Source organism: Lycorma delicatula, chromosome 8, assembly GCF_047948215.1.
Source record: "Lycorma delicatula isolate Av1 chromosome 8, ASM4794821v1, whole genome shotgun sequence".
Classification (NCBI taxonomy): domain Eukaryota; kingdom Metazoa; phylum Arthropoda; class Insecta; order Hemiptera; family Fulgoridae; genus Lycorma; species Lycorma delicatula.
In genome coordinates this window covers 136,366,703-136,394,457 of record NC_134462.1, presented here as the reverse complement: position 1 = coordinate 136,394,457, position 27,755 = coordinate 136,366,703, and the positions used below count along the sequence as shown (strand labels likewise).

Here is a 27,755-nt window from a genome sequence, read left to right as displayed (position 1 = left end):
AATTATTACTGTAAGTCATTAAAATGGTCACCATCTTGAGACTGTGAAACATTTTTTAATAGTAATAGTTCTATGTTCTTTCCTGTTATAAAACTTATGTTCATCCAAAATTTCAGCTCAATCCATTCAGTAGTTTTCATATAAAAGAGTAACACTCACAGAAATCACTAGTTTTTTGTTTATTTAATAGGCAAGCCTTAAGTTAATTTTATTGGTATTTTTTTTTTATAATTTACAGAAATACAATAGTTCAAAATGATATATTTTTATAAGTAGAAAAATAAATACTAGATCTAACCTATTAAACGGCTGTTTTTGTGGAGTTTTGTGATGTTTCTTAGTTTCTAATCTACCGCAATCAGAGGCAATCTCTGTGTTGGTTGTTGGTTGATCGTCCCCTTCCTTTACTCTGCCTATTAATTATTATCCTTAATTTCTTCTTTCTAAAAGATAGATGAACTGCATGTCAGCCACTGTCATGCAGTCTCTTATAGTTGATGGGAGCAACTTTTTTATCTAGGTTCATGGGGTGACAGGTCCTTTTGTGGATATGTCGTGACTTAAGTTTCCTGACCAAAAATTGTACAATAAGCTCTGCTAATGAGCTAGGAATTTATCAGTAACATTGGGTTCTTACTCCTAAACTACTTATCATTTATAAATGGTAATAATCTTTAGTATTTGAGCAATTTCAATCCTGAACTGCTTCTCAATTTTTTGGCTATGATCAAACTGTAGTTCAACACTGAACTATGTTTTAAGAAATTTAAATTGCATGAAGGAAACTAGTTCATTTTTCAGATTATATTTATATTTACTAGTAGTAACATGTTAACCGTTAATTATTAATGATGTGATTCATGTTTCATTTAATCTACTTGTAGTACTTGTTGATTAAGGTCTGTTATATAAAAAATGTAACGGAAATAAAATAAAAAAACAGTTTTAATGTTTGCATATAAATACAGATGAGCTTGACTTCTAACTTATTTATCTTGAAAGTTAGAGAATGCATGCATTTTACGCACATTCATTTTAATTTCAAATAAGATTAATTTTTCCCTAATTTGCTACAATTATTATTATTTTTTATATTTACACTAAATCCTCCTATTTACGATGTAAAGGGTAAAGATTTGCCAGAAATATGACCAAATAGATAATGAGTATTCAAATAAGAAATATACTTTTAGAAACGTGAGTAAAATATATGATTCTGTATGACTATTTCATCAAAAAAAAAGTTGGCAAAGTATTAGATGACTTTCCTGGCTATACCAATTAACGTTTATGAAAATAATGAAAAAAATTGCTTCTCATTTTGGATGTAGAATATAATATAGGTGCCAAAACTATTTTTAATTTAATAGCCCTGTTAACTGATGAAGAAAGATGCAAACAAGTTTTTCTTTAATAATAAAAATGAAAAGAGTTAAGCCAAAAAAAAAAAATAATAATTTTTTAGAGGTGGGAAATAAACTTTAAGAAGCATTTTTTCTCAAGATATTCATATAGAGGTTAAACTTAAAAAAATGTTCTTGAGTAAATTTTTCTCTAATTTAACACCCCCTTCAATAAACTAAGGAAATAAATAAGAAAACAAAATTTTCAAAAAACATTTTAGATCAAGGACCTATAATTTAAAAAAAAAATTGTAAACATTTCTTGATAGCTCTATATATGAAGCATAAACTTTAAAAAATTTGTTGAAAAGTATTTAAATGAAGGGAGATAGAACAAAAGAACAAAAAAATTCAATTTTAAGAGGTGTTGGTTGATTTTTTGAAATAAAATTTTTGGATTATATATAATAATTGAAGGTAACAAATTTGCTTTAATTAAGTTTTCTATAACATGCCACGGAAGAAAATTGAAATTAGTTTTCTTTGTAATATCCCCCCTCAATGAGTTTTGAAAAAATGAATGTGATCAATACCTTCACATGTAGAAATATTTGAGTCAAATTTAAAGAAAATCAGTTTGGTCAATCATGACATACACGATCAAAAGCAGCGCAAAACACATATACATAAGTGATATACATGTTTTCTTTGGTCTAGATGAACTAGTCGGACCCGAAAGTGTAAATATTTGTAAAACCCTGATACCCCATTTTTGACATGATCACCGTACTTTCCCTTTTCGCCGAGAAAGTAAAAAGTATAGCTTTTATTGAATTTAAGTATCTTTGCTATCTGTTTGCTGATTTCTGCAGCAGAATGGTAGCACCATCTCTTTCTCTCATGTAAAATAATTTAGGCTTACATCTTGTTTAGATTTGGTTCTGTTGACTCATTGTGAACTTTATCTCTCTTCTAAAAAAAAAGTACAATCATAATTGAGTGGCTGCTGATAATTGAAAGCATAAACAGATAAATTAAGTACGGAATTATAAATTATGTTAAATACTTTATTGCTAGAACAACATCTTAGACTTAACAAAATCAACTATTGTGAGACAGTTTAATAAGAAAAAGAAGTGGCCTAATGCCTCTTAAAGGCTATTATTAGTCTATACTTACAGCAGACTCTCTTAGATTATATCATTTTTATTATCTTTATAATACGCATTCAAGTTTATTTTGTTTGCTTATATTTATACTTCTAATATTATACATTTAAAATATTTCTAATTCCTCTTTTAATTACACCAATAAATTATTTCAACTTAAGATTATAATAACAATTCAATAAAATTATTATCATCTGGATTATTATCATTGATATTAGGATTATTTCATATTTTTTTAACCTTGAAAACAGATTAGTTTTGCTATAAAATTGTTATTTGGTTTTTAATGGTTTAAATTTAGCTGAAAAGTAAAACAAATTTTCTGTTATTCACTTGTTATATTTATCATTCTACTTACTTCTCATGCCGTAATATGAGAACCTTTCACATAGTTCATTTAATATTATGAAAAACACTGCCTTTGGATATTTTATTTCCTGCAAAAAAAAATATTTTTTTTTATTAAAAATTAATCTTCATATTTGTTTTGGTTAAGTTGTTGAATATTGTGTTATTTGTGTATGTGAAGGGGGTGCCCATGTACAGGTGTGTGTGAAAAACTAGTGATATAAAAATAATTCTGATACACACATTTACATAATGATTGTAAATTCAGAAAGATTACAAATTTAAATAATAATAAATAATAATAATAATTTGAATAATTAAAAAATATATATATTTTATACTTAAAAGAGATATATCTTTATTTTTCTAACTTTAAATAAAAATAGCAATCATACTTTGTCATTGGTCTTTCTCTTTCCTCATTGTAAAAATTCTCTTGTCGGTTCAATGACAACTCTTTGACATCATCATCTTTACCAAAAGATAATACACCTAAAATTTCTTTTAGTCCAGGATTTTGATCATTTCAAAAACTAATATTTTCAGTGCTTGAGATGTTTTCATGAGCAAGTGTTATGGTGAAACTAAACGATATCATTATACAATAAAGATTCTGTGTCTGTTATTTTTTTTTTTTATTCCATAACATATTTTTTTTTTTATTCCGTGAAATGTTTGACAGTAAGCTTGTAAATTTTTATTTTTATTTTACTTCGCTTGAAGTTAATTGAGTAATTTGAGCGTTGAGAGAGTTCTGTTCCCGCCACATATGCATCACTCTTCTTTATACTCATAGTTTCCTTGATTTATTGATTTATTTATTCCTTGAATTACGCTACTATCGTACTTGGTGTTTATGATTAATATGACATATCCATCCATTTTTCATCTCCAGTAATAATATAATTAGAAATTAATCCCCCTCTGACTTACATCGGTAAGAAAATGTTGAAGTTGATCCAATTTCCTTTCTTGTACCTTCAGACTGTATTTTAGGAAACTATGTGGAATTTTTTTTTAACTAGAGAAATCATCAATAATATTGTGTAGAAGAGACTACAAAACATATGAGGAAATGAACTATGTAATCTTTCAATAGGAGTCATATGTATTCTTACATATTCTGCTATTGATTTTTTTGCATCAGTATATAATAGCCAGTCGTCCATTAATGCATTTATGAAGAATAAAAAGTGGATATGAGTTACAAACAACTGTTGAAAAAATTAATCATGAACCCCATTATCAGCAACATATAAGTTCTCCTAGTCAATTTCAGTGTAAAAAAGATCTTCATTTAATTAGTACTTTATTCTGATAAGTTACAAACTTAGGCTTTAGCTTAATTTATAATATACACACAGTAAACTAAATTACATGAGAATTAATTAGAAGCACCTAACTGGTCATGTATAACACAAGTCACATTACTAAAATCATTAATCATGTCAGTAGGTCTAAAATTATAGTGAAGGTGGAATGTGGAAAGTAAATTGCTAATAAAGTAGAACTATACTAGCTAAATAAAACTGTTGTAAGTCAGGTTTTAGTAAAAGTATCATAGTTATCAAACTCTATACACTTTGAAAGAATGGATCTTTGATTTATTACGCATAATAATACTATAGTATTTAACTAAAAAAAAAAAAAAACAGCTTTCATTTGTGACAGAATAACAACAAGGGTAGGTATTATTATTTGTTAATAAATATTAAGCAATGAAATTATTTAAAAAAAATTATAATCAGATTATAAAATGTAAGAATATGTTTGGTAAACAGCTTTCTCGTGTTTTATTAATTGGAATTAATATTCCATTTAATAAAATTGTATTTTATTTTTAAGTTCTCTTAATAGTAGAAGAATGCTCGCAGAACCTCAACTGCCTGAGTTATGAAGCTTGATTTCATGCAAACATATCAGTATTAAAGCTTCCCATTTTAATCGTATGAGCTGCATACGCTATTTGAATCTGTCCTAAATTTAAAGCAGTAACATATCCAAACAGGTTTTAGTAAACCTGTTTATTCAGACATATAGCCTCCCTTCAATGGTTAGTAACACATCCCGACCGATAATGTTTGAACAAATAAGAATAAAGAATGTAAGCTGGGTTTTCAAAACTAGTATCCAAAAATGATAGAATTAAAGAATACAAAAAGAATTTTAAAGAATTAAAAACAGAAATATAGAATTTATATGCATTTAATTTTTAGATATTACAATCCTGATTATGAAAATTATTTTATTACCAAATGCTTCTAACTATCCAATCTCACAGCAAAGATAACTTTTTCTTGTTATTACCAAGATTTTAAAATTAGTGCAATGTTGCAATTATAATAAACTATATTGCAAAACCGATCAATGTATCTATAGAGAGATTAAACATACCCCCACGGATGTACTAAGCATATGCACACCCTTTTCACACAAATCCTAACAAAAAAACAAACATATATCTCATAATGAATGTAGACAGTGGTAATACATTATTTCTTATAAGAAAGAAGGGGATTATTAATTTCTTGCTGTACACTACTTTTAACAGATATTTATCTCTCTAAATGATGTTCATTATGCAGTCAGTTTGTGTGGTTAAAAGAATCAGGATGTCACTTGCAGGGATGAATATCACCTGCATTTCAAAGAGCTTGACATTTTGATATGCAACTGTGTGTTCTGCTTGGGAAAGGACAAAACAGGAAACCGCTTTTTTATGATGAAAAGATGTAAATATTTTAAACAACAACAAAATTATAAAGTTAATTATATATAATAAATAATAATTTATTAAATTATTTTTAAAAACTTATAAAGTAACAATATAATTGGTTCATACCTTCTCTTTTGCCGCTTCATTTTTTTCAATTTGTCTTCCGTTAATTTTAATCGCATCTAGTTCTGAAACATACGAGGCGTGTTTTTAAAGTAAGTACAGTTTTGAAATTTAAAAAAGAACAAATACACTTTTCTTAACAATTTTATTTTTACGTGAAAAGCCTGTATTTTAATCTACTTTTCTATATAATTGCCACCAATATTAAGGCACTTGTCGTATCCTACAACCGGCTTTTGAACATTGTCGTAGAAGTCTGCCGCCTGACTTAATGACCACTGCAACACGGTCACAGTTTCGATAATCTAAGTGTTCGGTAACAGTTTTATACACAACACTTGCGAAGAAATCCTAAAGCGTCTGTTGTCTCTCTCTCACTTTTTCGGTAACTTTCTGCACCAAATCTTCAGTAACGAATCTTTAAAAACTCTAACCCATTTTCGTACCATTCCATCGCTCATAATGTTTTCTCCATACACTGATCTGACGATGAATTTCAGCAGTTTTCATGCCTTTACCGCTAAGAAAACGACTCGCACCACGTATTTCATTTTAAATATTCACAAACAAATGTAAACACAGTTGAATATTTCCGTAATGGCGTCTGTGTCTCGATTGTTTTAATAGTTTAAGGATTCAGGTTAGCCATTTACCCTCTATTAAAATTTTACAAAGCTGTACCTCTACTCTTGAGGCCTGCAATGCATCTGCTTGCCTTTTTCAGCCGATTCTGATTAAAATAATGTATTAATATGTTTATGCTAAAAGTAGGTGGTGTCATGTCTGTAAGATAAATTAATATAATTATATAGGCTCAAACATTTGAAATATTGAATACACGAATAAAATAAATACTGAATTAAATAAGTTTATAATTTTTAAACTGAAAAATTTCGTTCATTAGATTTTTTTCCTGTAAATCTTCTTTTTTTTTGTTAAAAAAGGCAAAATCATTTTGTAACTACTCATTTTAAAACCCCCTTTACTTTATTAGCTAATATAGCTAGAATATTAAAGGAGAAAGTACAGTGATAATGTCAAAAATGGTATATCATTTTTTTGAAAATCTTTTCGTTTTAGGGTCTAACTAGTTCATGTAGACTCATAAAACCACAGTATGTATATTGCTTATGTATGTACATATGTGTTGTATTGCTATTGGTCTTACATCACAGGATTATCGAACCGAATATTTCTATATATGTAGCATAATTTTTCAAAATTTGTCAAGAAGATGGGGGATATCGCAAAAAAACAAATTCAGATTCTCTTTATAGGCATTTGTTTTCTACAATCCATATATATTTATAAAAAAAGAAGTTTTTTCCAAAATCAACCCCCACATCTTAAATTTGAAATATATATATTTTCTGTATCTCCCTTCGGTTTAAATGTTTTTCCAAATTTTTTCGAACTTTATATTTCATATACAGAATGTATCACGACGTCCTACCAGGATTTTCATAACCTACTCTACAAAGGAAAATAATGTAAACGTTCATGTGTCCTAAACTGCTTCGTTTGCGTGTTACGGTTAGTAAAATAATTAACTCTGATTTCAGCTACCCCGGTGAAATGAGATCGTACTGAAATTATTAGGACTTTAATTAAAAGGCAAAATTAGTGATTTCTTATGGCTTTTAACCCGAAGAATCGAATAAAATAGTTCCTGGAACCGTCTCTGCAGTAGTTTTTGAGAAATCTGGTATGAAAACCAATAAATTGGAGGGGAAAAATCTAGTTTTTTTATGTTTGAAGTACAATAACTTTGTTAAACGGGTAATAAACCCGTAATTAACATTATGAGTTATAAAAAAGGTCAATAACTCAGAATTTAATTGCGGGCAAAATGGTGTGAGATAAGTGAAAATAAAATACAGAAAAGTTAGAAAAATTCAAATTTTATTTAGCAACAGTACATTACTACAATCGTCAGAAAAGTACTTTCGTTTTATTTAATGTAAGCAAAAATCAAATTATTTTTTGGTGACAAGAGAAATTTATAAAAAAAATTTACTGTTGAAAAATAAAAAAAAAACCTGGAAATTACACAGTTGTAAAATAGAAATAAATAAATAATAATTACTTAGATAATAATTTTTTTAGCGACAGAAATGCAATAAATTATTTAAAAAATTATTATTTCAAAGTTGGCAATAAAATAACGAGAGTTAACCAACAATGCGCAATACTATGTTAGTGTTATAATCATTCTCTAAGGTATATAAGTACATCGAACTTTGCTGTCCTTAGCGAAGGTTTTATGTGAATTTTATTTTGAACGTGATCGGTTTGCCATTGTAGTAATGCCGTACTTATTTACAACAGAGGAATTACGCTGATATGATATTCATTTTTAGGGGGCGTAATGGTAATGCTATAGCTGTTGTAGTAGAATATTAAATACCACCTTGTGATACATCAGTACACATCGTCACCACGCGTGCCTAAGGGTACTCCGGGTGTGGTCCTTGGAGATCTGAAAACGTATATTCTACGTCGTCCTTATCGTTCCAGTAGCGACGTAGAGGTGAGCCACGCCTGCTCTTGGCATGGAGCTAGACCTCGAATAACCCATGACCCGTAAGCCATTGGGCCGTCCAAAAGTCCACATTCCCATGTCTCATCTTGATCCGCGGCATCAACCTGAAGATCCAACTACCGGTTACCTCGTCGGACCACCTGTCTTGCAATTTTTCGATCGACTTTCTCCTGGCAACCGCGGCATCTCTACCCTCATATCTTTCCGAACGTTTAACCGCCAGCAGGTCCACCGGAGGCATTCCCGTTATCACGAGCACCGCTTCCAGCGACACTGATCTTTATACCTGCGCCACCCTGAGTGCAAGCCGTCGATAGGGGCACTATTGATCCTACGTCTATTACGCTAATTTTAAGGGTTTCATACCCTTAAAATGCTGGATACATGATTGCGGAGGTAACCGTAACCGCAACAATCCTTCTTTTGGAGACTCTAGGACCTCTAACATTCCTCATGAGTCTGGCGACTGCTGAAATCAATCTCTCGGCCTTTTGGCACATCCCCGTTACGTGTGTTGTAAACCTCCTCGTCTCATCGAATCAAACACCAAATTATTTGGCTCTCCTCAAGCGGGTCACTTCTGTGCCCTCCACTTTAACCGAAAATCTCGGCATCCATCTTCTACCCGTCATCAGCAAAATTTCGGTATGCGTAGATACTTAAAGGCCTCGCGTCCGCAGCCACCGCACCAAATCTGCCAGTACATTATTTGCTAAGGTTTTTACCTCTCCGATCGACCTCGCTCCGAGGTCGTCCGCATATGTCACAAAGTCCGCTCCAAATAAAACAAAATAAATTAAACTGAATAAAACACCAGATCATCGAAAACGAAGAACAAAACCCCCGACTTAAAATTTCCCTCTCGGTTAAATGAGAAATTCTGTTTTTAAATTCAGTTGAAACACTAATTTTTTTATAACAGAGTTATGGAACGTCAAAATTGCTTTACTGCGGAAACTGTTGGAAAACGGGATAATTTTTAATACTTCATTTGCTGTAATTCCTGCAGGTTTTCTTTTAATAAAACTTGAGATATGAACAATAGTAATATACAATTAAAAATAATCTTTTTTTAAATTTTCGTAGTATTTTTGTTGACCCTGTTAAACCCAAAGTGTTAAGTACCCCATCTTGTCCCATGCTTCCCTACCCGTAACAAAAATCAGACGACAAAGGAAATTTAAATTCAGGATTTATCTTTAGTTAACAGCGCTATTCGTTTTAATTCCTAAAACCTACTCGCACGGAACGGTTAGTAATTTTGTACTAGATACGTTTATAAAAACGGTATAATTTACACGCTGTTGTTGTCATGTGCAAGTAAATTGTTATGCGTTTGTGTATTACGTAATATATATTTTATTTGTAAACACAAGTAAATTTAAATAAAATAATTAAGTGTTTGATCAGCGTTTCATTTCAAATATTTTTACGATTTATTTTAATCGAAATATAAACAAAGATTTTTTTCTACTTGTTTAAAAAAAGAAGTGCTACTTTGAAGTATTCTGTTACAAGGGGTTTCCTACAGCATATGCCTTAACGTTTCAAAAAGGAAATCTATATTATATGAAATATAATATTTGAAGGCCTATGATTATAGTAAATATTTTTTTTTTTTATATTTATTTCTGGTTAGTGATTTTTATTCGATTTCCTCGGCCTTGTAACTTTATGCGAGATTTCTAAAGAATTATTCGCTTTATAATCTTTATTGTCATCTTATTATCGATCATAATAAAAAGGAGAAAAAAATGGTTAGATATGATCGTGATAATAAGAATAAATCGCTATCATTTTTTTGTCAACATCAGTTTCCCTTTTATTCTTTTTTTAATTATCTACATTTTCTTTTTTCTTCGCCATCAAAACTTATTCTGTCAACATCATGGATTGAGCTCGATGTACGTTCCTATTTCATTTAGGAAAAAATAATTACTACTTACTAATTAAGATATACACACACGTAAACCGTTAATAAATGAATTGATTACACATTCATAGTATACGTTTTTTAATTTTAAATGTCGGTCGTATTTTCAGTTTATGGCCATATTTTCAGTTTATGGCCAGTTGGCCGAGAGTAAAAAGGATTTAGAAGAAACAATGAACGGCATAGATGAAGTCCTACGCAAGAACTATCGCATGAAAATAAACAAGAACAAAACAAAAGTAATGAAATGTAGTCGAAATAACAAAGATGGACCGCTGAATGTGAAAATAGGAGGAGAAAAGATTACGGAGGTAGAACAATTTTGTTATTTGGGAAGTAAAATTACTAAAGATGGACGAAGCAGGAGCGATATAAAATGCCGAATAGCACAAGCTTAAACGAGCCTTCAGTAAGAAATATAATTTGTTTACATCAAAAATTAATTTAAATGTCAGGAAAAGATTTTTGAAAGTATATGTTTGGAGCGTCGCTTTATATGGAAGTGAAACTTGGACGATCGGAGTATCTGAGAAGAAAAGATTAGAAGCTTTTGAAATGCGGTGCTATAGGAGAATGTTAAAAATCAGACGGGTGGATAAAGTGACAAATGAAGAGGTATTCCGGCAAATAGATGAAGAAAGAAGCATTTGGAAAAATATAGTTAAAAGAAGAGACAGACTTATAGGCCACATCCTGGAATAGTCGCTTTAATATTGGAAGGACAGGTAGAAGGGAAAAATTGTGTAGGCAGGCCACGTTTGGAGTATGTAAAACAAATTGTTGGGGATGTAGGATGTAGAGGGTATACTGAAATGAAACGACTAGCACTAGATAGGGAATCTTGGAGAGCTGCATCAAACCAGTCAAATGACTGAAGACAAAAAAAAAAGGCCAGTTGGGCCATATTTTAAAACTTTTTTTGGACCCCGAAGGTTATTTATTAGCTTCCGGAAGCAATGGTTGCACAATATATGAACTGATTCTATAACAATATGCGCTAAGTATAACGATATATAAACTAAACCACAGAAAAATAAAATTAACGAACAAACTGCATAGTAACGCAGGAAAAATAGGAAAAAGTTAAACACATCATAAAATATTAAAAAAGCATTAAAATAAATATTAAATAATCGAATACAGTTGTACGGTTTTAACAAACAAGACGTTCGGTAACATTCTTATTGTTTCCTAAAATATCTCTGATGGTAGCTCCTAATTTAAATTCTGACTCGATGCCTCGTAACCACTTTGTCCACAAGGATATGGTGTATCGTTAGTTGCAGTCGCAGCTAGCACAAACTGATGCATCGGTTTGATTTATTAGGTGTCCCGCGTGTAAGATTAGTATGCTCTATTCGCAAACGGCGAAGCTCCTCTCTACAGTTATTCCAGATTGAAGAGCTCCGTGACAGCACAGTATCACCTCGCCAACTTCTTGAAGAATGTGTTTAATAGAATTAATACTCGGAAGATCGGTAGTACGACTAGTAACACAAGCGATGAAAGACTGAAGGACGGTGTAGCAGGGGAATCTGCATGTTCATTATCCGGGATTCCCGTACGGTTAGGAATTTAGCAGAAACTCACTTGTGTGTTGCGACGGTTCATCTCGGCAATTGCATTATGAATCTCGGTGACGATAGGATTTCTGGAATATAAATCTTCTAAAGCTTGAAATGCGCTTAACGAATCGCTACAAATAAAGATGTGACTGTATTTTGGATGAATGATATTCAAACCCTTATTGATGGCGTGCAGTTACGAACATATACGTTCTGTCATTTACAACAAAAGCGCATCCAATCATTCTGTTTCGAACCATCCGTTTATACTACTGCGTCTGGATTTGTCTTGAATAGAAATCGGTTAAACATTTGCTGGAAGACGATAGTAGTTTATTTTTTATTATTTATGATGAGGTCATAATTGAAATTTATGGAATCGAGTCTCCACGGAGGATATGAACAGGGACAGGTTGGAAAAGTAGAGGTGTGTCAAAATTGAATAGGTACAGAGCCGGGTAAGAACACGGATAGTTTTTATATCGTCTGCGAGGACTGCTTTAAAAACCGGATGATGATTGATTTGGTTGTTCTTTAAGACGGGAAATTTTTCCTTTTAACAATAAAAAATTGAAGGGGCAGGTGGGTTATATTTTTTATTGCTTAATAATTTTTCTGTTATGAAAATTCTAATTCTTTTGCTGAAATTTGTCTTCAAAAAGTTAAAGAAAAATATCGTTTTTAAAACTGTTATGTAATTCGTCGTGTTAATCATGTATAACGCTGTAAAAATTATGGTTTTTATTAATTAATTCTAATAATTTTTACCCTTTATCGATCAACAATTTTCTAATCAGCCATTCTTCATGTAGATATTTCATTTACGGGTTTTTTTTTTAAATTAGAAAACGTTCAGAATAATTAAATGTAATTACGGTACTTTGTAGTTTTACGCCCCCAACTTTTTTCGCATTTTTTCACATGAATGTGAAAAAATTTACTTAATATAGGCGTGTTTTATAATAATTGATGAATAAACATTAGAGAAAGCACACTAACATGCTGTTTAAATACCGGTAATTTTAAACATTCTCTATATTAACATATTTTACAAATTAAAAATATAAGCATTATTGTTTGTAATTATAAATATAAGTATAATCTAACCAAATTTAACCCACGCTCGCTAACCTTGACCAATTAACAGTAATGTTTTAATTATTTAAATAATAAATTCAGTAATTATTACAATTTTTGTGTTTTTTCCCTTCGAGATTTCCGTTAGGTATTGCTTCAGAGAACGAGATGAATGATTTTTAGCGTGTGAAAATGCCATGTCTGACCGGGATTCAAACCCGGGACCTCTTGATGAAAGGCCGAGACGCTACCACTCGCGCCACGGAGGCCGGAAATTTTATCTATTTATTATTTTAATAATGAAAATGTTACTGATAATTAGTCAAGATTAGCGAGCGTATTTTAAGTTTGGTTATAATATCTCTGGAAATACTTCCAAATACCCTCCTTTCTTTTTCGTGTTTAGACTCTGGTAATTACAGTTCATATAATACTTCAGAGGATGATATGTATGAGTATGAATGAAGCGTAGTCTTGTACAGGCTCAGTTTGACCGACGTGTGGTTAATTGAAACCTAACCGCCAAAGAACTCCGGTATCCACGATCTGGTATTCAAATCCATGTAAAAATAACTAACTTTACTAGGACTTGAACGCTGGAACTCTCGACTTCCAAATCAGCTGATTTGGGGAGACGCGTTCACCACTAGACCGACCCGGTGGGTTACTACCAAATACCCGCTGATCTGGAAGAATTCTGTATATTTTACTTTCTTTTTGAAAATGAGGAAGTCGTCTATTTCTACCGTCATTCCTGGATCATCTCCCTTATTTGGGGTTTTTAATAAATGATCAGCACACATACCTCTCTCAGGTGCATTTTCTGACCCCTAATTGTTTCACTTCACATAACCTACGATCACTTCGCTCGCTAACCTTGACTAATATGTTTAAAATGACCGGTACAAAACAGCATGTTAGTGTGTTTTCTCTAATGTTTTATTCATCAATTATTTTAAAACGTGCAATATTAAGTAATTTTTAAGAGAAAAATGCGAAAAAAGTAGGGGGGGCGTAAAACGGAAAAGTACCGTAATTGTTATTACTACAAAGGAAACTATATACTGTTTGAAACATATTCTTAAAAAAAAAAAAAACAAATTACTGAAAAAAAGAAAAGTACTATAGAAAACGTTATAACATAGTCTTTTAATTGTTATTGTTTCTCTTTAAGTGCAATATTACTGGCAATTTAACTCTAGACCTGATAGATATAAATATTAAAATGATAATAAATTTTTTTTAAAGTCGCTAAAAAAATTAATTAAGAAAAAATATTATAGTGTTATACATCAATTTAAACCGAAAATTCCATATTTCATATTGATATGAAAATATTAATAGACTTACCTAAATATAAATTAAAAATGCAAATGAATGGGGAAAAAATTAAAACATTTTTTTCTTAATTTCATCAGCGCTTAAAAAAATTATTACATACAAATGTCACGTTTTTTAATGTTAAATTCATTAAAAAAAATAAAAAAATACTAACATTAGTTATGAAAACAAAAATTAAAAGACACAATAGTAAAAAAAAATGAAAACAAATTGAAAATTCAGTCGGAATCACTCTGGAGGCATTCCTGTTCTTACCAATATTTGTTTGCCCGTTTGTCTCCAGAAATGCTCAAGTTTATGGAAACAAGTCGGATGAACCTCACAATTGCTAACTGGACACCAGTAATTGCTTTTTTTATTTTTATAGCAGGATTTTTAGCACGAATCACACAGATACTATCTTTTCGTTCTTCCCGATACGCAAGTTCATGTTCTGCATCACCAGATGGACATCATCAGCCAATTCCTCAATAATATTTATTATAAAATCTGTTCTGTCTGTGTTTTTGTAATATAAAATATAAACATCGAAATGAGCCGTATCTATAAAAATGAATGAAAATCTTTTTCCAGTATTTTCGTGTTGCTCTGATGCATGATAAATGGTATACCGATTTTCAAATTGTATTTGTGGATAAGGACTGTTTTTACTGCTTGCACACTACTTCGGCTCTGTATCACCCTTACCCTTCGCACAGCATCATGTTGTTATTATGTATACTGGTTTTCTTTCCTTTTTTCCTTTATAACCGACTAAAAGGATGTTTCCTCGTTTGTAATAAATACTTTTCTGTAACCCAAGTTTTTCTTAAATTACCTTTTTTTGACAGTTCCTTTGATTTTTTGTTTATTGTTCCCGTTAAAAATGTATTTCTTTTGAATAATTCTCTGGCAAGTGGTAATTTGGTATAGTAATTATCGGTGAACACGATAACCCTTAACTAATACTACAGATTTTATCGGCCGGTCAAATACAACCTCCTGGACAAAAGGATCAGTTCCTTCTTGTAAAAGTCTTTTGCGCTATAAAGTGTAACACTCAATACATAACTACTGTAACTCGCGATGTTCTAATTTTTTTTTATACTAAATCTGGCGTGTTTTTTATTCGGCATGTACTGTATAAAGGTAATCTATTTTTCATTACGATAAGACTTTCAACTAGTTACAAATTTTGTGATGGTATAAATAATTTTTTGAACGCGTCATGCGTACGATCAATAAACATGATTTTGTACCGTGATCGTAACCCTGCTGACCTCTAGCTATTGGTTGTTTGTTACTAATGTGAAGCGTAAAACGTATCGACTGTAAATTTGTTTATTGTAGAAGAAAAAAATAAAGATTTAGTTGTTTTCCGATAATCAACAATATTTTCTCTTCTAGTTAGACTCGTACTAAGTAACAAAGCAAATATTTTGTTCACTTCTTACTGCAGTAAGATCTCTCCATCTTTGTAACCGGGAAAATCGTTTTATTCGTATGACGTTCTTTTTTTGACAATTTCTTTATGCCCGTAGTCATTAGTTACTTATTAAATTCCAAATAAAATTATTAAAAAAATAAGTAGAAATAGTCGATAGATTTAATATTTCTCTGCGGACAATTTCTTATCCAAGGGTTTCTAACCTGAAATTGTTCTGTCATATCAAACACGGCTTCAGGAGGATATACTCCAACTCCTGTCGCTTTTACTACGTCTGGGCTACCCCTTCCTTCTTCTATATTTAAATTTTTAAGTCCGCTATCGTGTTCTAGTTATAATTCCTCCTGATCGGGTACAAAATCATCATGACTATCGTGCGCAGCAAGAATTTCATCTATCGTCTATATCATCTATAGCTTTCAACAACATATTCGGTATCACTAGCTTCTAGTAATAAGTGCCGAATTTCATCAGAATTACAGGCTTCATCCATTTTACAAAATAAAAGCGACAAACAATACGCATAACACTAAACTAACAATACGTACACAGAACGGATTGTAAACTAAGATTTTTCGATATTGTTTACTACTCGATTGTGACGATGATAGCCGAGTATTTTAGTACAGAATTTAAGGGTTGTAGTGAATTTAATCTACGTATATATCGGTATACTGGGACAACTATAAGCCGTATATAAGATCGAATTTTAATGCGTCGTAGATTACGACTCCTTATCATTATAGAAAGGAGAAAAACAGTCGCGATAACGATGATCGTCAGTTCTAGCGTCAAAGTTACGTCAAACCTAAAAAATTGTTTTCTGCCACACCATACTTTTTTGTGGAAATTACAGCAATTTTCTCAATAATTTCTAGAGATATAATTCTGAATTTTTCAAGTTATAAACCGTATGAAACCATCAAGAAATCACGGAAAAATTTTTCGCAAGGTATAAACTCGAAAACGAAGCGTTTCGGGACCCACGTTTATGTGAAATTCTCTCTTTATTTTGATTTGTAGAACATGTACTGAGTTTTTTTGTTACTTCGTGAGACACTCTGCATAAATGTATTAAATAGCATATTTTGTTTCGAAAAGCTGAGTAAAAATTCGGTTAACTGTAATTAAAAACAAACTCGATTATACCGTGGATAAAATAATATCTGCAAATAAAAATGTATTTTGTATTTTAAGCCGAAGCAAGTTATTTATAGTATTTTCATTAGATGATCAGCCGGTATCTTATCTTACTAAAAAGCTACAAGGGGGTACATTCGTAAATTTTCCAATACTGGAACGTTGTTTTAAACCGGGTGATTCAAAAAGGACTTCGGAAATGTAAAACCAAATAAACATTTATTTAGAAAATTTATAGATTCGGGTAAGGTCTCATTTCATAGCAAAGCGCATCAAGTTTTGACTCGCATAGGTAATTAATATCAAATTTGGCCACTAGCGTTGTTAAAAATGGATACATTTACTGGTGCGGAACGTGCTCGCTGTGCATTTTTGGTTATACGATTTGCAGGCAGCAGCTGCAGTTCAACGTAATTTTCGTAGAGTACGGTAGGGAGCCTCCTAATAGGCGTACAACTTATCTTTGTACCAAAACATCGTCGAGACAAGTTGTTCTGTTAAACATAAAAAATCACCAGGACGCTCACGTAACCTGAAGCTGTTGAGAAAAACTCAGAGAAAGTTTTGCACGTAGTCCGAAGAAATCAACTCGACGTGCGTCACGTGAGACTAGCATTCCACAAACGACTGTTTACCACGTATTTCGTAAGCGATTGCACTTGTAGCCGTACAAACTAACCGTGGTTCAACACATTATAGATGACGACATAGTTGCTAGATATAAATTGATAGAATTGCAGACAACGATACGTTAAAAACTGTACGGCCTAAACTTCTTCCAGGAGGCAACGGTAAATGGTATCTTCTATCTGGTCACGGTTGAAAATTTTATAATTCCTCATTTTATATTTCGTCTTTTTAGACGATGATGACCAAGACGAATGTCATTACTATCAGCAAGATGTGGCAACACCGCATTACCGCCTACAAGTCCAAAATTTTCTTGATACCCGATTCCCAAGTCGGTGGATCTGTCGTGAAGATTTAATCGCATAGCCGTCTCGCTCCCGAGATTTCACTGCGCTAGAGATTTTCTTGGGGGTTTCATTTAAGATCGGATTTATGTACCAAATTTGCCTGCTGATCTTACTGAACTAAAATTTTGAATTAACGCCGCAACTGCAGAGCTTAACACTCGACTTGCTGGCTACAGTCTGGAATGAAATCGACTTCAGGTGGGATATACGAGATGGGTGAGAAAAGTAATGAGATTGGTAACACTGTGAGCGATCTGGCAACGCTATGTCTACCGGTCTGTGCTAGATCGGTTTGTTCATTCCTTCCACAAGCTCAGTACGAGTTTCAACTCCGTTTAGCCAATACATTATTTTTGACAGCGCCATCAGTGAAGTTGTGTTTTTGTTGTGCGTCACGAAAATGGAGAATCGGAATTTAGAGCAACGTTGTGCAATCAAGTTTTGTATTAAAACTGGGGAATCCGCGAGTGTGACCTTCGAAAAGTTGAAACAGGCCTATCGGGAACATTGCTTATCAAGAGCACAAGTTTTCCGTTGGCACAAATCATTTTTGGAAGGTCGAGAACACTTTGAAAATCAACCTCGCTCAGGGAGACCTTCAACTTCAAAATCTAACGAAAACGTTGAGCGTGTGAGGGTTCTTGTGAGATTAGACCGTTTTTTAACAATAAGGATGATGAGCGAACATTTTCACCGTACATCAAATTTTGACAGACGATTTGGACATGCAAAAGGTTTGTGCGAAATTGGTGCCGAAAAACCTCACAACGGAACAGAAGGACAATCGAAGAAACGTGTGCGTTGATCTTCTTGAGAGGATCGACAACGACCAAGAATTCTTCAATCGTGTGATCACAGGTGATGAATCCTGGATATTTGATTACGATCTTGAAACAAGGTGGCAAAGCGATGAGTGGCACACAACGTCATCTCCTTGACCGATAAAATGTCGAATGAGGAAATCAAAGATCAAAACCATGCTGATTTACTTTTTTGACAGTGGAGTATCGTGCATAAAGAATTTGTTCCTCCAGGACAAATTTTCAACCAAGTGTTTTACAAAGGTGTCCTTGAAAGGTTCAGGAAAAGAGTGATTCGCGTGAGACCAGACATTGCAGACAAGTGGATGCTTCATCATGACAATGCCTCGTGTCACACGACCCTTTCCATCAGGGAATTTTTGACCTCAAAACGCATTCCTACGGTTCCTCAACCCCCCTATTCACCTGATTTGAGTCCTTGTGACTTTTTTCCTTTTCCCGAAATTGAAACATGTCGTAAAAAGTCATCATTTTGGAACTCTGAACATTAAAAAGATTGTGACCGATCAGTTAAAAGCCCTACCAGCGCTGCTATCAGGAGTGGGAATAACGACTCCGCCGGTGTATAGCTGCCCAAGGGAACTACTTTGAAGGGGATAATATTGCTGTTTTTGAAAAAAATAAAAACTTTAGTAGGTAAAACGTCAGTCTCATTACTTTTCTTACACCCCTCGTATTTTGTCGCCGTTTGCCTACGGATATCAAAAACCAAGGATCAGCTGGATAAAATCCGGTCTTATTTTTTATAATTTAGATTATACTTTTGATGTTAAAATAAAACACAGACCAGACTTTAAGTTAAAATAATTTTTATGGTAGAGGTGATTTTTTATTTTTCTCAAAGAGCAGTACCGGTATGACGTCCCGGCACTGATGCACCTCTGTTTCCCCATTGTACAGACACTGTTATGCCATACTGATGTGAATCAAGTGTATTTTAACTTAATACAGGTAGGAAACGTTTAATTTTGAAAAAAAGCGTGTTTGTCGCATTGGAACGTGGATTGTTGAAAGTGTGCACAATATCCTTTTGTCTTCAAAACGTTTTATGAAAACGAGTATAGAGACCGCGCGTAGAAAATTTTATTGTCAACTTAATTTAGGACACCGTGATCGTGTACCGTAAATATACGGGTATGAAATTTTGAGGAAATAGGTTTGGTTCGGAAAAAGGAAGTTTTCTTATTTCAGAGTAGATCGTGACAGTTCGGAAAATTATCATCACATTTCAAACAGTATACGGGTATTTCCTGTAGTTAAAATTAGGAAAATTTTAAGTAAACAAGTGAACGATACCAAAATGTTATCAGAAGATATTTTTGCCGGCCTATTTTTTCTTTTTTAAATCTGTTATGCGCATTTTGTGATAAAAAATGGTCTAACTGATGTAATATCTACTGCACTTTCAGTTCTTCTTATACAGTATATGAGGCTATACATAGTATATATTTTTTTTACGAGTATTTTAATTTCCATATCTAATATTCTATGACCTCAAGGAATAATTTTCCCATTGTTCGCAAAGACTAAATAAATTCAATTTCATTATTATCTAAGTTTCTATTAATCATTTAAAAAGTAATAGATTTATTTATTTATATTTGTATTAAATCATCATTTTTATTTATATTATTTCGCTAAATAATTAGTTACATCATTTTCATTTAGTATTTATTTCGATTAAAGTTGTGCCATTATTTACCGATTAATAACGTATCGCGTTTACTATGTATCTCAACGAAATGTATCTTCAAAACCTTTGTGAAAAAAACAGTTGTGATTAAATTTCTATTCGATTTTTTAAATTTTTAATTGAATTTTACAGATAATTACAGCTAAATAACTATACCAGACTGAAATTATATCCTTATTAAAAACATTACCATAGGGAATAATAAATTTGACTTATATTTAATGATAACGACATAATTATAAATATTTTATCTTCGACTATAATTAAAACCTAACTTAAAAAAAAAAAACATGTTGCATTTGCATGCAAAAATAGACAAATAAAGTAATTTTAAAATTAACAAAAACGTAAAATAATATTTTTTTTTTTTTTAATAATTAAAATTTACCTTTCTGTATGCAGAGTAATAAAGGTAGCAAAGTATTGCATTACTTGACCGGCGTAGCCGGGAAGCTCAGACAATGTATTGATAAGTCTTTCATTGCAAAGGTTTTGTTCTACATTTTAGATCTGGTAGGTATGGACTAATTAAAAAAAAAAAAAATTGTAGATGTTTTGTGATAACTCTATATATGAAGTATAAATTTTCAAAATATTTAAACCAAACGAAGATAGCGTAAACGAACAAAAAATATATATTCAATTTTAAGAGGTGGAGGTTGATTTTTGAAAAAAATTAAATTATTCATATATGCATTATGCATTGTACGTAACAAATTGGCTTCAATAAATTTTTCTCTAAAATGCCTCTGAAGAAAATCGAAATAGTTTTTTTCGATATCCCGCTTAATGAATTTTGAAAAAAATATAATATGATCAATGCGCCATATATAGAAATATTTGAGACAGATTTGAAAAAAAAAAATCCCTTTCGGTGCGCCGGAAGGCGGAGGTAGCTCACCGGTGCTAAGTAGGGGATAAAAAATATTTCTACCTTAAAGTTAAGAAAAACTTCAAATTTACTCGATACAACAATGATTGCATGTGAAAAAATTGTCACATGGTTAGCGTACGACAAGCCCCATCTTCTTACAATTCCAGCAAAATTTTGGTCATCCCTTGCCGTAAGGGTTGGTCATACCAAAATTTGTTTCAGACAGACGTTTTAAGTACGTTCAGAGGACTAACAACCACTTTAAACCGATTCGATACTGTGCCTATTAAGGGAGGTATGATTCTTTTTTGACCTTGAAACCTCATTTTTTCAACCCCCTGGGCCAATGGTTGGTGATATCAAAAAAAAATTACTTAAATAAGTTTTAGGTCCTTATCCAAAGAATCGTAGGAACTTTAAACGAATTCAATATTACTTAATAAGAAAGTTAACAGCGATATTTTGTTTTTCGAAACCCCCTCCTCCCATTTCCACCCGAAGGTCCAATTTTGGCCGTTAACGAAGTCGACTGAGATTTTGGGACGAGTTATTTTTAAGGAACAATTTGAAAGTGATTGGCGCAAAATTACGGGGCAGTTATCGTGTCCACAAGAAATTTAAATATACATAAATGTACATATATAAACTTTTGAGCTGACGTTGGTTTTGGGGTCTGGGGGATGTGAAACGCAAAAATATGTCGAAATTTTCCGGAAGTCGAATCCCATTACAGTAGTTAGCTTTCTTGTGAAATCTACCTAAAATCAGTTTGGTCAATCCTGCGATTTAAGGCCAGAGGTAGTTGATATGCACGTATTTTTTTTTTGTTTTACTAGTTGGAACCTAAAACGTAAACATTTGCGAAAAAACCCGATACCCCATTTTTGAGTTTATTATCATATCTTCGCCTTTAATATATTTATTCTAATTATATTCAGCATACGTGATACGAGTTTTCAAAACATAATAAAATTAACTTTTTTTTACTGATTAACTAACAAATTTTTAGTTTATTATTTTTTTTATTAAAATTTGTTTTAATTCACACTTAACAAATATTAAATTCTATTTATTTATTTTTTTAATTAGATTTTAATTGCAATCGAAGATAAAATATTTATAATTATACGTCGTTATCATTAAATATAGGTCAAATTTATTATCCTCTATTGTAATGTTTTTAATAAGGATATAATTTCAGTCTGGTATAATTATTTAGTTGTAATTATCTGTAAAATTCAATTAAAAGTTAAAAAAATTGAATAGAAATTTAATCACGACTGTTTTTTTCACAAAAGTTTTGAAGATAAGTTTCGTTGACATACACTGTAAAAAGCGGTATGTTTTTAATCAGTAAATAATAGTATAACTTTAATCGAAATAAATACTAAATGAAAATGATGTAACTAATTATTTAGTGAAATAATATGAATAAAAATGATTTAATATAAATATAAATAAATAAATCTATTACTTTTTAAATGATTAATGGAAACTTAGATAATAATGAAACTGAATTTATTTTAGTCTTTGCGAACAATGGGAAAATTATTCTTTGAGGTCATAGAACATTAGATATAGAAATTAAAATACTCGTAAAAAAATATATACTATGTGTAGCCTCATATACTGTATAAGAAGAACTGAAACCGTAGATATTACATCAGTTAGACCACCTTTTATCACAAAATCCGTAAAAAAAAATAAGCTGGCAAAAATATCTTCTGATAACATTTTGGTATCATTCAGTTGTTAAGTTAAAATTTTCCTAATTTCAACTACAAAAGGACCATCGCGTTAGCTATTGCTTTAAAGGATGAGTTGAATGATTTGTAGCGTGTGTGAAAATGCCATGTCCGAGCGGGATTCGAACCCTCCTCTCTGGATAAAAGGCCGAGACGCTACCACTCGGGCCACGAAGGCCGGTTTAATAAGTATATCTATATATATAAAAATCTTAAGTACGTTTGTGTACGGCTTCAAAAACTCAAAATGTTCTGCACCGATTGAGCTCAAATTTTAGCACGATATATAACCCGCATCAAAGATTGTTTTCATCTATTTTTAATAAATCTATCTATCAATTTTTAATTTGGAAATGTAAACAAAGGAAAACCAATCAGATCAATGCAAGATGGCCGCTGTCAAACACAACGACCAATCACAAAGAGCCCCTATGGCCGTTGCCAATGTAAACAAAATCACAACTGATTAAGTAACAAATTTCTTTGAATTATATTTAACAGCTAAAACATCTGTATTTTATTAAAAAAAAACACCAAAACAAAAAGAAAATCCACCAAGAAGGAAAACCGCAGTTGGTGATGATATGAATGATTTATAGCGTATGAAAATGCCATGCCTGACCGGGATTCCAACTCGGAACCACCGGATTAAAGTCCGAGACGTTACCACACGCGCCACGGAGGCCGGCAAACATATTCGTTAGGAGCCGAATAAAAACACGACTTACCAATATGGCGTTGTATGTCAAACCAATTTTATACGGACTATAATTACTTTTAATACGCGAAACCCTTTGCAATGATTGAATATTAACTTAAACCTCTTCAAAAATGATTCCTTTTGAACTAAACCGCATTTTGATATCATTGTTTTTCTATAACACGGCTAGAATTCTTTTCGTTTAATGATAAGAAGCGTTGTCGAAGACGATAATCGAATTCTCTTCTAAAGGACATAATACACCGCTAAACTATTCAAATTCGTATAATTTTTTTACGAATCGCGTTTTTATCAAAATCTCACCTTTTTCTCAATTGACCTGCGGGGTTTTGTTTTCTTTGGAGACCGTAATTGATTAGTAGATTCATACTCGAGAATCACGTTGTACACTGAAGCAGCACAACTTCTACTTACGTTAGCAGTTTATTAACATCTGAAATCAACGCCGTTTTATTATTCTGTAATTTGTAAGCATTACTCTGCTTTTGTAAGCATTTAAAATGATGTGGTTTTTCGCTCGACTTAAGGGTTTTTTTTTGCAGCCCACAAATTTTTATATATAAAAATGTTAAGTTCGTTTGTGTACGCTTCAAAAACTCAAAATGTTCTGCACCGATTGAGCTCAAATTTTAGCACGATATATAACCCGCATCAAAGATTGTTTTTATCTATTTTTCGCACCAGTCACATACCCAAGACCGCGAGAAAACAATTTTTTTAACGGTCAGTTTTGTACCAGTGACCGCGCCATCTGCCGGAAGCGAGGGGAACACTCGCCATACTAGCTAACGACAACCGGTCACATGTGAAACCAATACCTGTTCCCAATTACGTTGTTTAACAAAAAAAAAAAAAAAAACCGTATCCACTTGCATCTGATTCAGATTATTATACAATCTTAATTAAATATTCACTTTAATCGAGATACTTTTATGTGATCGTGTCGTGATTGAGCTGCGCCTTTCACCAAGCTCTGAATTTATTAGAAAACGACCAACAGTGGGATATATGTATTAATGATGCGTGCAACACTGCACATCCAAACCAAATTCGCGCATTATTCGCAATTATATTGACCGCTTGCTTCCCTTCATCTACCACAGACTTATGGGAAAGATATCGATCGCATATGGCTGAGGATATTTTGCATAGAGTACGCCTAGAAAATACCAATATGACCATGGAATTTACAGAAGGCATTTACAAACGAAGCATTGATAAATATTGAAGATATTTATCAAGTGCTTAGCTATTGCAAATAAAGTTCTTAGTCAATCGGGAATGCCAGCACCCACCCGAGCTGCGATTGCTTCATTTGATGTGGATTTACGCCGTGAACAGAGTTACAACATCGGCGATCTTCAGTCATATGTCCGATCAAACATTCCCAAATTAACGCGTGAACAGAAAGGCATTTATGATCGCATAATGCAAATGAAAAATGACGGAGTTGGGGGGACCTTCTTCTTGGATGCGCCAGGAGGAACTGGGAAAACATTCCTCATTAGATTGATTCTAGCAACGGTTCGATCAAAAAATGACAATTATCTGTTGCGGAATATTAATCAGCCAAAACTCTGCAACGGCACACGGACTTGCAGTTAAGAAATTGATAATAACGTAGTGGAGGCAACGATTTTAACGGGGCCTTTCAAAGGTGAAGATGTCCTTATTCCTCGAATACACATAATCCCGACCGATACACCATTTTAATTTAAAAGATTGCAATTCCCAATTCGATTGGCATTTGCAATCACAATCGATAAAGCTCAAGGTCAATCTTTAGAATTGTGTGGTTTAGATTTAGATGCGGATTGCTTCTCACATGGGCAACTGTATGTTGCGTGTTCCCGAGTCGGCAAACCAGAAAAACCAGTGGAAAAACAAAAAATATTGTATGTCCACAAGTATTGCAAAATTAAACTTCTATGAAACGTATGCTTTGTTTTGTTTCTCATTTCTCATCCATGTAACCACAATGTGCCACAGCGAAGCGTGGCGGGTAGAGCTAGTTATATAATATGTAGCGATGTAAACAAACGGCCTTAAGCGACTTAACTGTGGAACGTGGCATGATCATTATAAGAAAAGAAAAAACGAGTTTTCCACGTCAAGCTTACTAAGACAAATTAAGAAAGGAGTGGTTTCTGTATTATTTCTTTGAATAAGTAAATATTTGTCCCAATCAACGTGCCAGGCCACCACAATACAGGTGATACTCAGCCCTATAAGCGAAAGCTGTTCGTCTTAGGGACTGGTTCTGTATTAAACATCATTATTCTCAGAGAAAGAAACTGACTCGTGTTTCTCTAAAAGAATTATTCTATTCTGGTTTTAATCGGTTTTGATCGGGAAAAGTACTGTTAGAAAGAGGGAACTGTTGACTTTCACGCGGTTGCCGTTAGGTAGCACCAGAACTTCGTTCACTTCAGTATTAGAGAATATGGCGACCACAACAGAAATCATTTTGTGTTCTACGCTTCTCTCAGTGTGAGTCCGTAATTACTGTTCAGCGTGATTTTCGTTATGAATACGGGACTGAACCGCCTACCGTTCAGAACATTAGGCGGTGGTATAGGCAATCTAAAGACACGGGTTGTCTGTGTAAGGGGAAATCAAGCGGTCGACCCGTATGTCAGTCGAAAATGTGGAGCGCATACATCAGAGTTTCTCACGTAGCCCCCGAAAACTCGCCGTGCCAGTAGAGAACTAAATATTCCTAGAACGTTTATCTGGCGTCGACGTTTGCTTATGAAACCGTACGGAATTCAGTTACTACAAGCTGTTTATGAAGATGACAAACAACGACGTGTGGAGTTTTGTAAATACGTCCTTAACAAGGTGGCAGAGATGACACTTTTGTAGCACGCTTAGTGTTTACTGGCGAGGCTACTTTTCGTTTAAGCGGGAAGGAAAGACCACATCTTTAGAATATGGGGTACGGAGAAGTCACATGAATTTGGACAGCATGAGAGACTCCTCCAAAATTAATGTTTTTTGTGCGATTTCTCGGGAAAAGGTGTGTTCGGTTCCATTTTTTCTCAAAGAACACTATTAAGGGATCAATGTATCTCGTTATGCTTGAAAATCGGCTTTTCCCTAATGTAGAGGCCTTTCGGAAGATTTTTATTTTCCAGCAGGATGAAGCACCATCTCGCTGGAGTTTGTACGTTCAACAATTTTTGAACGATAGGATTCCTCAACGATGGATCGGCCGTATGGCACCTAACGATTCAGCTCTACATCGCTGGCCTCCAAGATCGCCAGATCTCACCGTGTGCGATTTTTATTTGTGAGGTTTTGTAAAAATAATAAATAATGTATAATAATTTCTAATAAATAATAAATTAATTATAATTAATTTGTAATGTATATAATTTGTATAATAAATAATTATATTTTTATTTATTAACTAAAGTAGAAGTATTTATAACAAATTACTTTTTTTGAAATCGGTGCGACTCAAAACAAGTTAACACATAGTTACGTGTGATATAATACGAATAATAAAATGACTTTTACTCAATCCTAATATTTCATGTAAGATTGTTGGACTAATAATTGTATAAATATTTGATGTTAATAAAAACTAATATTTCGGCAATTGTGTAACTATCCGCTTTATTAAAGAATTAGAGAATCGTATCTAACTTTCAAATGAAATAAGTTTAAATGAAGTGCAGCAGGCGTGCAAGGAAGTCATGTTGTGTCCACGTCAGATTTTTAAAATCGTCTTGGATCACGTTCCAGTCCGTTCCTAATTCTGGTGCATTTATTTTTTTTTTTTTAGTTACCCTTTTTTTTACGGCTGAGGACTTGTGTATTTATTCTGGGTTTTTTAAACGGTTCGGATTTGGGAATATCGGGTTGAAATTTTAGTTTATTTATCGTTAAGTAGTGATCTGAATCTAAGTTTTGTCCTTTTTTTAACTCTGGTGTTCATTATTTCTTTTTGATTTTTCCTGGTTATAGTCATATCTATTTGAAATTATCCTATTTTTGTATTAGATGCGACCCATGTTTTCTTCTTCTTATTGAACTTATTTTAAAGTGCGTTGTCATCAGTTTAAAGATTTCGCAGAAGGCGAAATCTTAAATCTTTAAACGAGGAAGTCTTTCCTCGTTTTTGTTTGTTCTTCTGTGGGCCGGGTATTCTTCCGCTATGTTCCTAAATTTCTTTTCGTTTTCTAATCGGGCATTA

General features: G+C 32.6%; 1 protein-coding gene across 1 annotated transcript in view; it reads right to left on the bottom strand.

Moving 5' to 3' along the window:
* LOC142329540 (uncharacterized) overlaps positions 1-27,755 on the bottom strand; it is a 137,525-nt gene that overhangs the window by 41,830 nt on the left and 67,940 nt on the right. Inside the window, exons 19-20 of the mRNA XM_075374212.1 lie at positions 5,703-5,764; positions 2,871-2,949 (exon numbers count right to left, since the gene is read on the bottom strand). Coding sequence (XP_075230327.1) covers positions 2,871-2,949; positions 5,703-5,764 — 141 coding nt within the window. The remainder of the gene's footprint in view (positions 1-2,870; positions 2,950-5,702; positions 5,765-27,755) is intronic.